The following is a 12,937-nucleotide window of genomic DNA, read 5'->3' as shown; positions in this document are numbered from 1 at the left end:
TGCAGCCCTTTATAGGTGGTGAGGTGGCTGGCAGTATGGTCACCTGGTCCAAATTTGTGGTGAGATGATCCCAGCATTGTTTATGGCCATTCAGGAACATGTGCAGTGGAGAAAAGCACCACCTGTTGAGTACACTTGCATTCATGTTTCTTAGCAACTGAGGCAACTGCACTAAAGCCCCAGTTGTCAGTCTGCAAGGCTGAGCTGGAAGCCCACTGCAGGTCCCCACTAGCTGCATCTGCTTATGTTGGCTCTCTGGGAGGCCCTGAATTAGAGACAAGTCCTGGTGCTGTGCTGGGATGGCAGATTAGCAGCACATTTTGCCTGAGACTCAAGGAGAGACAGCTGATGTCCAAAGCAAGAGGAACAGCTATGATTTAAGATGGCAAAGCAAACCTCTACTCATGGCAGCAGCTAAAGAAGCTCTTTGATCAAGGAATAAGCTGAGTTGTGACGCTCTGGATTTCCAGGGTGTTCACCAGGCACTGCTCCCTGGGAGGAGGCACAGCCTGTGCTCCTGGTGTCCCAGGGCTAAGCTGGGAACGATTTTACCATACACAGATTGCCCAAAATGCAGTAATTTCATGCAGAACTGGGTGGGGTGCCCTGCTCTGGGCATTATGTGGGGATGATGTTGGTGACATGCAGCGAGTGCCACAATCCTGTGGGCATTGGGTCTACTGAGTATTACCTCTGAGACTGCCCTGGTGTGAGGGTGCCTCTCAGGAAGGGCAGCCTGGTGGAGGGTGAAACTGAACTCCAGACTGGCAGGGTTATGAAAGACACCTGGATGCAGTAGCCTTTCTGTCATGAGTTGTCATGATTTGAAAGACTTTGTATTCTGCCCTGGAAATGGTACTTAGAGGAGTGGTTCTCTGTCTCAGATGAGAGAAGTGGGCTTCTCTCTCTTTATGCATTTTCTTGCTGTCCAAGGCAAGTGTACACTTAGCCCAAAAATGACAAAAGACAGATATTATGCAGGACTGAATGTGGTTTTCCTCAGTGGAGGTGGTAGTTTTATAAGTAATACGGGAAATGTAAGAAATACTTCAGAATCACAGAACATGCTGAGTTGGAAGAGACTCACAAGGATCATTGAATCCACTCTGGAAACTTAACTGAATGCCCCGTTGTCTTGTTTTTTTTTTTTTTAATAGTACTTCCTGTGCTTCCTTGCCCTTCTGTTTGTTTGTGGTATTCCTGTTCTATCATATAACAGTTTTAAAAATAATCCCCTGAAGTAAATAATATCAATTTTTTTTTTCTGTTTCCTTACCAATTATTGACTGTTTTGTCATACTGAATAGAGGTTGGAAAATTAAATAAAGACTTCCAAAATAACAAGCTCCAGAAAATTTTATTTAATTTGTGGGTTCATTCTGTTCACTCTCTCTCCCCCCACCTCATTTTTTCTTTTTTTAAGAAGCTCTTTATTAATTTAGTCTAGTAACTTAGTGCCTATATTAAATTAATCTAATAAAAGTCAGGGTCCTCACATAACGTTTCCCAAATGTGAAGCAGCATCTATTACATGAGGCACAATCTTTTTACTGTAAAATGTAAACCCGATATGTGGCATTACAAGCCATTAAACTGTTCAGTGTACGTTATTTAAGTCAAATACTTCAATATAGTCATGCTGGAGGAAAGGAAGGGGCAATGCTAGCATTCAGAAAATTAAAAACGCAAAACCAAGCTTCATGTATCAAAATGATTTTCATCTATGAATGTACTCTGAAGTTTGGCATGAAATCTTGTAACACTAACAGTCTTTCTATTGATGGTTACACCCATAATTCCATAAAACTTTTAATATATAATCATATAAATATCATATGTAATAATGTAATTGCATAGTCTATATTAAAGTCTGTATACTGAAAGAGATGTGCAAGCCAGAAAGTGTTTAAATTGAAAGGCTCATAGATGTGTTGTTTTGTGCTCTAAGCCATCACTGGTAGGTAGAGTTTATGAGAGCATTTTTAAACAGCGAGAGCCAAGACTTCCAGCAGCAGCAGTTCAGGGGGCTTTGTGTTTGCAGAGCTTTGTGTGGCCTGGCTGTGTTTTCCCCTTGGGTGAAGGTCACCCTTTTGTGCAGAGCCCTGAAGTTGCACAAGTCTCATGAGCTGGGGTGGAGCATTTGTCATTCGGGGGTTGTGGGTGTTCCTGTTGATTTGTGGATGTGTACATCACAGTGTAATCACATGGTTTATTCCTGTTCTCTCACTGAATTATTTATTAGGGGCTGAAATGAGGAAGGAGGGGGATTCTTTTGTATTGACATAAGCATGGGATTATGTTCATTATGTGCTTTCAATCACTACATCACCGATCTGTCAATTGGCAGAATACAGTCTACCTCACATGTTGGGATGTTGCAAAGTTCAATTAATTAATATTTTTGAAGTGCGTTGGGACCCTCTTTAGAAGTATGGGAGACTATTCTGATGACTGTTTTCCATCTATTACCCCAATGTGTCATTGATTGAAGTTCAATAGAATGATATTGGTACCCTTATAACAATGGGCAAAGTATTGCATTTTCTTAGATTTTCCAAAAAGCTAGAAAAGATGGCTCAATAATATAATACAAAAATTAATATAATCAGTTTATCTTCTGGTAATTTTTCCTGTTGCTTTTTCATCCTTTCTGCTTGAAAAGTTGTTCACTTTGCTGGATTAACAGTAGTAACTACACATTATTGCTTTATGTTGTTACAGTGTGATGATATAGTACAGCCAGTGTAGAGGTAAGAAACACAGGTTGAATTGTCATGTACTGCAGGGTAGTGATTTTCTGCAACTGGTTTATGAATAAATAATTCTTTGTAGTTATTACATGGGACAGGCAGTTTTTGATTTCTGTAAGTAAACACAGTTCAACAAAAGAAAGTTTCATGCTAAAGCATAGGGATAAGATTCCTTTGAAGGGGATAAACAGATGCAGTCACTATCACAGGAGGCTGCCCATTTTGGAAGGAAGTTCTGCAATAGTGGCTGATAAAGAAATGACTTGGTCCCAGAAGTGGGGCTTTTATTGGGTATCTCTTTGAGGTCTTTCATTTGGAGCTGTAAATGAAATCAGAAGTGCTTGGATGTTAATGCTAACCTGCAATTTCTCCTGAGTGTCTGTTGTTTTGATAAGAGCTGCTGTTAAAAAGCACGATGTTTGATCAAAACTACTTGATTGAATTCACAAGGCAGCAGCAAATGGTGGTTGTGTTCTTGTACCAGCCTTGTGTTTGCAGTCCACAACTCTGGGTTGTGGTCCTGGGATCCCCGAGATGCAAGGAAACAAATTCTAGGACACTTGACTAGCTTTTAACCATGGCAGATTAGCATTTTTAAAAAAATACATTAATGCTTTATATGCATTTGCATTAATACTGCAAGTATCCATTTAAGTTGTAATTCAGGTGTGCTCATAATTTGAAATCAAGAGTATAGCCATGGTGGGAGCAGGGGATGGCTTGAAGGGAGCCAGTGACAGGGTATGCTCTGGTACTGTTTGCTCTGTTTAACCACAAAAAGGAATTTGGAAAATGCCCCATTTGAAGAGTTTAATTTTACAGCAGTGATGTATTGGAAGGTACCTGAGATGCTCCAGTAATTGTTATGGGGTTATCCAGATTAAAAGTTACCTGTGAGTGGCAGATGCAGGACCTGGTCTTCATTCCATTTAGGACCTATTCCATAGTCATAGCTAGACTGTGATATGTATATTCTAAAGCCCAGATGTGGCAATCTTAGAATGAGTGTGCTGTGTGGCTACCGTTCCATTTGCAATGACAGATGAGGTTTCTAGCCTATATAGATAAATAATTTTCATGGCACTAGAAAGCAGCTTTCTGCTTTTAGTTATTTTGTAGTCCTGATCAAAGTGGTTATTCTGGAAGTCTGCTTTAGCCCCAGCCTTGCATCCATTCATTTCAAATTTCAGTAGGGTGATGTCCTAGAAATAATCCCAGTGCTTTAGGTGCATCATCTTTTCAGGTGATAAAATAAAGCTCATGATGATCCTGTGACGGATTCTGCTGGATATAGAATGGGTCAGCTGTGATATAGCAGGGCAAGGTTTCTGTTCAGTGTAGAGTTCTGCTCTCACTTGTGTAGTTATCACTTTCTTCTCCAAAGGAGCTGCTTTTTGGATGAAACTCAATTGGAAACATGCTGGCAGGGTGGCACATCATTGGTCTGAGTGGAGGGACAGCAGTGAATTCAGTGGTTGTTATGTACAAACTTGACACTTGAGCTCACAGAAGTTTGCCACTGGTGTGTTCTGCCATTCTTGTGGGTAAAGGGAGTTACACCCATTTTACACAAAGCTACTCTGCCTTTTTTCCCTGTCTGCATTTTGATGAAGCTGAGGCTTAAATTTAATAAAAGACCTGACTGTAGAAGTACATAGCATTCAAGAACCAACAACCAGTGTGGATAGAGAATCTCTTCTAACATAAGTTTTGAAAAAAAATCTTTTGAGAAAACAGATGCCTTTATTGTCTTTAATGGCCTAACTGGCCTGGGCTGCATTCAGTCATTTCTTGGTGAGGTGAGAGCTGTTCTAGTGTATGGCCATTTCTTCAGTCTGTGCAAGCATTGAAATCTGTTAGCTCTCCCTTCAAAACCTTTCACAGGAGAAAAGACCCAACAGATACAGGAAAGAGAGCCAGATTTGTTAATAGAAGAGTTTTGGGACTCAAGGAAGACGTATTTTTGTATTTCCTGAGCTTTCTGATCTGCTGTGCGTTATTCACACATAATTTTGAGAAGATCTGGAGCTGACAGAGAAGCGATACTCCCAGAGAAGTAGTATGTTCATTAATAACACAGTGACCTTTCCTCATTCCTGTCTCCTGTCCCAAGTGTCAGTTGTGGTAGGATAAAAGCTTAGCCAGGCCTGTTAAAGTGATTTTTTAAAGGCCTGAGCTGTACCATTTAAAGTCAATGAGAGGAACAATAAAAAAATGTGTATGTGGAAGTGACCCCTTGCTGCCAGGCTCTTTTCATCTTGGAATTGCTGTTAGGCTAGAAACATCCAATCTGGATAAGAAGGGACCTTTTTAGGGGGAAAATTTTGGCCTGCTCAGTTTTTACTGAGTCATCATTCAGAGATGTCTTAGTATGCCGAGAACACATTTGCCCAACAAGCTGGCATAATCTTCCCAAACATAGCCCAAGAGTTGCCTTAAGTACAGTGTTGGTGCCATGAAATAAGCACCTGTGAAGTCTGCTGAGGAGCTGAATGGAAACCATGGCTTCTGGCTATGGTTTGGACCAGCTTAATGTGCTCTGGAAAAAAATATTTCACACGTCATATCACACCGGCTGAAAAAATAGCGTGCATCAGCAGTGCTGTAACACAGAGTAAAGGACTCTCAGCAGGTGTTAACGTGCAGAGGCACTGAGCATTATGGTAACACCTGTGTTTGTTTAAATCCAGCCAAAACAATTTCCTCTCCAGTGGTAGAGGAGGATTAAAAAAAAATAAAAAATCTCCTAACTTCCAGTAGTAGCAGACATTCCTGTAAAACAATTTGCATAGTATGTCCCATGGTGCACTCTAGCTGCACTGTTTTTTTTTTTCTTTAAACCCTTTTAGTCTGGATACACCTTTGGTAACTTCAGTGCTTCCCGACCATCTCTTTGTCCTTTGCCAGCATTGCCAGGCCCAAGCAGTTGCAGATGGTGTGCTTTCCTTAATTGAATGAAAAATAAAGCCTCTTGTAAAATATTACCAATTTAGATGTGACTTATGGGGCACATATGATGCTTATTTTTTCAATTACATGAAAACTTGGCGGGGTTAAACATAGGAAGCCAAGTGTTCTGTGAAGCTGGTATAGATTTCTGGATTTTTAGGTGATTTTGCTTTAAATTATTATATAGCAAGAGGAGGTAAAGGAAGTCAGCAGCTAAACGGTGTTTTTCCAGCATATATTTTACGCAGTGGACCCTTGATGCTCATTTAATGACTAATATATGCTGTACTATATGCATTTCTTGTTGTCACCAGAGATAACATTAAGTAAACTATCCCCTTAAGAAAAACAGCTTTTCTTGGCAAGTGGAATATGACTCAAGGAGCCAGCACTGGAGACATACGGCGCTGTGAATGAGTGCTGTGTGTTACTCTACTGGATCTGAGTCCAGGCACTATTTATACTGCAGCATATTCAGCACCAGATTGTTAAATCTTAATACTGAAACAGTGCATCATTGAAATGTTTTTGTTCTGTTTATGTCCCATTTTCAAGCATTGGATATCAAGCAACACTTAGTAACTTTTTTGTTTCATTTGGACACTATATCTCTTTGCCAAAAGCTTCTTAATCTGCTCTTGAAGTATTAGCCTGTCTGTACCAGTATGTTACAGTGAAACTTTGTGCCACTGAGGATGAACTAGGTCACTTCCAGCTTCTTTCAGTGTGTGGTGACAGAATGCCTTGCAAAGCATGTCAGTGGTAAATGCAAAGATTTAAGTGCTACAGAGAAGGAGTACTAAAATTATTTCCTCTTCAATCTGTGTAGGAATGGGGAAAAATACTTTATAGTAGGTACTTCATGGGCTCCTTGTATTCTGTTATTGTCTCTGTGAGAAGCTTTGTTTCACTGTTTCAGTGTGGTGTTATCTTAGGATCATTTCTGGGAGATCAGGATAAAAGGTTTTTGTCATTTACTGCAGTTCAATTAGTTCCAGAGCTGGTGAAGAACTGGGAGTAGAAAGTGATGAGGAGACGGTTGAAGTTTCTTGGCACCACAGCATCCTTCCAGATACCCAGGAGGAGTTCTTGGCGTGCCTGTTATCTCAGAAGAAGTAGTCTTCTCATGTATTAATGTATTAATTTTTTTCTGACACTCGAGTTCCTGGATGTCTTTTCAAAGATCACACAGTATATAAAGAAACCTCAGAAGGCATCAGTTTGAATGGGAGAATGGTGTCTTGTAGGGCTGAGCTGAGGAGAGTTAAGTGAGCTGAACAGTGGGGCAATAGAAGCACAATGAAGGAGGGAATAAAAGCAGTAGTGGCAATAGTGCAGAACAAGACTGAACTGCTTTGCTGTCATGTAAGATGGCACTGTGGCTTTCTTTGTTTGGTGTCTTCCTGGAAGTCATTCCCGGGATTAGTCATTGTTTTTGGTGTGGGTGGGCCCTCTGTAATTGTCTAAACAGAAATAATACCTCTGCACCAAATGGTTTACCATCCAAGTTTACAGTCTTTGTGACAAGCTCATCCAGAAGAGGTGATGATCCCTATTAAAGAATGAACAGAAGTAGAAATAGAACATACAGCATTCTCTCCCGCCTCCAAAAAGCTATTTTGGATCTGTGGTCAGCAGCTTGCAGTTGTTTGGTTGTTTTTTTTTTTCCCCACAAAATCAACTGTCTGTATAGTGCAACTTGTATCTGGGAGTGAACTCTTCCTGCTTGGTGGGTTTCCATCCACACTGGGAATCATACCATGCTTAGATTGTAACAGTGCTGGAGGCCCATGCAAAGGAATTTTCCTGATCAAGTCAAAAACAATGCATTTATTTACTGAAGAGTTTTTGTAGACTGCAAAATCAGGACTAGAAAGTACTTAAAGCTTATTCTAACTTAAAGAACTAGGCTTCAGAGCTATGATGAAGGATGTGAAGGAAATCTTCTGTGTTTCCTTGCAGTAATTTAAGAGTCAGGAACACGTCAGCAACTGTCTGCTTAAGATTTTGAATCTATTCCTGCTCTTCTCCACTGTTTCCTCAGGAGTGAGCAGAACATGTCTTTCTGGGCAAGACTGCAATAAACCTCAAGGCAGATCTTGGATTGCAGGAGCAATCAGCCTTGCTGAAGGGTTTAATAAATGGCTGATAAAATATAAAGCGTATATTTTTTGTTTTCTTTTCAGGAATAATCAAGCTTGGGAGGTGGAATCCCCTCCCTCTCAGTTATGTGACTGATGCACCAGATGCGACAGTAGCCGACATGCTGCAAGATGTCTATCATGTTGTGACATTGAAAATCCAATTACAAAGGTGGGTGTTTCTGAACATCTGTCCTTCCCTAGTCTCTGAGCTGCTCTGTTGGTTACAGCATTACTACAGAGATTAGCACATCCTGTCTTCATTAATTTCTGGGCTTTTGATGAAATGAAAAGAAAATGGAGAGAAGGGTGGGTCACCTGGCAGCTTTTTGGGGCATGTTCCAACTGATACTGTATGTTTTCTGAAGTAGCAATATGGTAACAGAGCAGGGAAGGGCAGAAACTCAATCAAGTAAAGATATGGGGCTTTTAGAGGCAGACCTTTCTACAGTCTATGATTTAATGGATTCTTAAGTTCTAATTTTATCAAATAATAAACTCCTTGCCTTTTTCTAGAGGCTGCATTGTGAAAATCCAGGTCTTCTGCAGCCAGTTGCTGAGATGTGGAAAAGGGGATCTTTTTTTACTTTCATTTTTTTTCTCCAGTGGTCTTTCCAGCAAATAGAAGACAAGGAAGGAGAGTGTCACTGCAGCTCCATTTGGTGTTTGGAAAATATTTTCCTTCCCTGAGGGCTAGTTCTGATTAGCAAAGCAAGAGCTCCCAATGTTTTTACACTTACTTACCCTCCTTTCCTCCCACTCTTCCCTCCTTTTTTCTTCTCCTTTCTCTCTTGGCCCACTAAAGAGTCCTCAAATGCAAGGTCCCTGGCAGTGCCTGGCATATGCCAGAGCTGCAGATAAGCCTGCATTGCACAACCTCCTGTAGCTATATGGCCAGAACACGACAGTGGAAAGAGTAAAAAGTAACAGACAGTTTGGAATAACTTACTGACAATTCTTTGAAGCTTTGGCTTGAACAGAAGAGGGGCCCACAGGGATCTGTGCATGTCCTTTGGTGACAGGTACATACCCTCCAACTGTTCTGTTCAGTTTAGAATTTGGAAATAGTTGATGCCTCACTCTCATTAAACTTCCATACAGCAACATGTCTTTCTTGTTGAATCATGTGATGGTGCTTGGGTTTTCAGATTTCCATTAACAGGTCTTTCCTTGGTTTTATATACTGTGAAAATTTTTCAGCTGGGCTGCATCTCTGCTATGTAGTTGTAAAAGAGTGTCTGGACCCTATAGCTGCTATAGAGCTACCAGGAGTCCGTGTAGTCTGTTGTCACATCTGAGTTAGCAAAGGGTATGAACCTGACATTAAGGTCTCATTCTTTATCTTCAAAGTGCCTGGATGCCACATAAATAAAAGACAGTCCATGACTTTGGCATAAAGGTGATCTCTGGCTACTTGAACTCCTCAAGCACAACTCAGGGTTCAGCTCTGAGGCAGGCTGTAAGGGCAGAAGGCAGAACCACCTTCTGGGGCCATTGGAGAGCATGCATTAAGGCTCTGCAGCAGAAATGGCAGTGACAAGCTTCTCCCACCTTTTTGATGTGCTTCTTGGGTCTGTCCCCATGCATGTAGACACAAACCATAAGCTTGTTAAATTAAAAGAGGCACAAGTCATATGAAGACAAAAGCTTCGCTACATATGCAGTTCTTGTGGAATGAAAGTGAGAATGAACTGCATGTGACAGATGTTGGGCATATGGCTTGATGTGTTTCTAAAAGGCTCTCAGATACTTCAGTGATAAGGGCAGTATAAGAGCCTGTATAAAATGAAACTAATTTTTTGAAGTCTCACCTCCACACAATGAGGGCCCTCGCTGTTCAGGGAGTTTGTTGGTGGCAGTGCATGCAGCATATATGTTTATTTTTCTACCCCAGCAGGAGTATCTTTGTCTGGTGAGGAGGGCTTTACTCAGCCATTCCTGGGGCTCACTTTATGCAGTTTCTTTGCTCTCCATCAGGCCCCAGCAGGAATGGTTATGCACACATGTGCCGTAGGAGGATCAGCAGCTGTGTGTTGAACTGCACATCTTCTGGTGGTCGTGCTTGGTGGGAGAGGGATAGAGGGGAGAAACACCTTGATGGACTGGCCAAGCAGGAAGCTCCAGGGTTGTGCTTGTTGCTTAAAGGTCTATAGCACTTGTATGCAGAAAGTAAGCATCTGTGAAGGTGATGTTTCTATCTGCTTTTTGCTTTCTGTTTTAACAGTTGTTCAAAGTTGGAAGATTTGCCAGCAGAGCAGTGGAACCATGCCACAGTTCGCAATGCCTTAAAGGAACTGCTCAAAGAGATGAATCAGAGCACATTAGCCAAAGAATGCCCTCTCTCACAGGTCAGTGCTTTCAGCAGGCTTAGGGAAAGAAAGATTTGCAAGAAGTAAAACTCATATTTCTTCTGTAAAGAGCCTACACTAAACAATTCTATAAATACCAAATAAATGTCTTGTTTTCTTTAGAAAGGAGAAATACTAATTAAATAGTAGTATCTTTACACCATGTTTTCGCCAGGTGAAAATTATGAATTAATTGATTTCATAGAGATGTAAATGCATTATTTATATTTTTATCTGAACCTATTGCAATAGGACTAATGATCCTCAAATATAAGATTCGAGTGGCTTCTTCCCACTAGCAGAGGCTTCCCTTCCCCCCCCCAACCCATGGGTAGCTCTCATCAGCCTGCAACCATGATAAAAAGTATGCAGTTTTAACAGTTGTGGCCCAATTACTAGGAAGCAGCAACAAAGAAATGTATATGTAATTATGTTAAAAAAAGAACAAAAACTCAGCCTCATTCTCCATGACTGCTTTTTAAATGCCACTGATGTCATGTCTAAGACACAGGTTCCTACAGATGTCATGAGCTCTATTTGTACTTCAGATTGTCATAATGAGACATAAATAAAATTTTTATGACTTTTCCTTGCCTCTCAGAAAAAAACAGAATAACACTTTAACACCCAGACCAGGTAACTTTGCTAGGCATGAAAAATATATTGCCTTCTAAAATGTGTACTAGAATCAGGTTAATCTGTCCATTGTATCTTTGAAAAGTCAAAGCATGGGTAATTCCAGCTTCCTAAAAATCCAGTGCTTTGCTTGCTCATATCCAACATTTTTTCTCCTTTGATTGTGTCTTCCATTGCAATCTATGTTCATCCTGCAATTCATGATCCAAAGCCTCCATGAACCACGATAATTCTCTCTGTTCACCACAAATTTGCCTCGCTGTATGATTATAACTCTAGGGAAAGCACAGAGGTAAAAAATGGAGCTGGTAGGAATCATATTCTTCACTTTATTTAGCTGTGTGGGATCTGCAGAGCTAACAGGAATGGAAGGGTTTTGTGAGGAAAAGCCACAGAACTTGCTGATTTAGTAAAGGAATAACAGACACTCTAGATATGTGCAGTGTGGAATACGCGTTGAATACGAAAGTGTTTTCATTTTCACACAGTTTAAGTGTCGTTTTTTAAAATAGAATTATCTGTGGAATCTGGTCAGCTAATGATGATTGCAGCATATGGTTGTCTCTGCCCAGTCTTCTTCAATATCCAGCATAACTAAACTATGCATCATTTCATATGCAGAATTCATTTGTTGTCTAGGTCTGTTTCCTCCCACTTCAGTTTCAAAGCCTACCAGGTGGAAACACTGCAGTTGGTTTACTCCTTCTATAGGCTTAGTCTGACATATATTTACAAAATTACTGATGGCAGAAGTGTAGCAGCCAAAATCCTTGCCCCAGTATTTATTTAGTGGAAAAAAACTAAGAGGAGATCCTTTTATAGGAAATTGAGCTTCCTTACTTTTAAACATAGGTATAAATGACCTTGGGTAGTGACTAACTCTTGAATTAAGACTGCAGAATGCAGCTTGTATCGTTATTGTTATTGCCATAAAAAGTTTCAGTCTCTTTTGGTTTAGCTCACAAAATGCAGAAGATACAATGGAAGGTTGTATAGAAGCTGTCTATTACCATCATCTGAATATGCCTCTAATACAATTCCTTCTCCCAAATCAGTTTTAAAAAAATATCGTGCCAAATGTGAAATGTCATTACAACCCCCTTGTGGTTAATATATTATTGACAGCAGCAAATTGCAGAGTGGTCTCTTAGGAGTGAAACTGCAGAGTAAATGCTGCTGTTTATTAATGTGTTCGCAGTGCCTCAAGTACAGAAGCAGAGAGGGGCAGCGTGGGGAGCTCCTGCTCCCACCAGCCACGGTGCTCTGTCTCTGGTTCTCAGTGCCCCAGCTCTCCGAGCAGCCCAGATGGGGATTCTGATTGCTGCTAATGGGAAATGTAATCATTCACTTTGATTTAAAATTGTTCTGGTTTTTTTCTGCTAGGTGTATTACATGTCTGCAGCTTAGCTACCCTTAGCCTACGGCTTCTGTTCAAACAAATAAATCCCGGTTAACCAAGTTGGGGGGAAGAAGGATAGGTAGGGGGAGTGTGTGTGGCAGAAAGAAATCCAATTATTTCAATATTTCCATCTTTCCATAGAGATTTCAGTCTTTCCTGTGTTGTATCACTCATTTCAGCACTGACCATGCATTTTTGTCTCTTTGCTGGAGCAAGCTTTATTAGGACATGAGTGTGTCCCATGTTTTTCTCCTTAAACTTACTGCACAGATTTTCTTTGTGTGGGTGTTTCTTAGCTCCTGGTCTAAGTAGTGTTCATTCCACATGGCTGTCATGGCCATGCACATACCGAACATATCTGCTGCTTTATTCCTTTGTTAAGAATTATTGCAGAAATATTATGCATTATTTAGAAGTTTGCAACTAGTGAGTGATTATTTTTCCCACTCTGTTTTAAATGGATATTTCCTTTCTCCAGACTTATCAGGATTCCTAAGGCAAATACCCCTAGTTTTACTTTACATATAGTAGTGAGGATATGTGGTCTGAAAATTGTTATAGTTCTTTCCCTAGCAGAAGAGAATCTGTCCTGTGATTTTTTTTCACCAATGGTTGATTTATTGTTTGATTTTACTTTGTTTATTTATTTTAAGTTTTGCTTTCTCAAATAAAGGTTAATGGATTCATATATTCTGTGATATTTAATAGCCTCAT

General features: G+C 40.4%; 1 protein-coding gene across 5 annotated transcripts in view; it reads left to right on the top strand.

Moving 5' to 3' along the window:
* The window catches only part of SATB2 (SATB homeobox 2), a 132,834-nt gene that overhangs the window by 52,782 nt on the left and 67,115 nt on the right, over positions 1–12,937 (top strand). For all 5 annotated transcript variants that reach the window (XM_074548237.1, XM_074548238.1, XM_074548239.1 and 2 more), the window contains 2 exons: positions 7,886–8,012; positions 10,065–10,188. In XM_074548237.1, the coding sequence (XP_074404338.1) occupies positions 7,886–8,012; positions 10,065–10,188 (251 nt within the window). The remainder of the gene's footprint in view (positions 1–7,885; positions 8,013–10,064; positions 10,189–12,937) is intronic.

Source organism: Zonotrichia albicollis, chromosome 10 (assembly GCF_047830755.1).
Source record: "Zonotrichia albicollis isolate bZonAlb1 chromosome 10, bZonAlb1.hap1, whole genome shotgun sequence".
In the NCBI taxonomy this organism is placed as follows: domain Eukaryota; kingdom Metazoa; phylum Chordata; class Aves; order Passeriformes; family Passerellidae; genus Zonotrichia; species Zonotrichia albicollis.
Note: the sequence above shows the minus strand (reverse complement) of the source record. Positions and strands in the feature narration are given on the sequence as shown.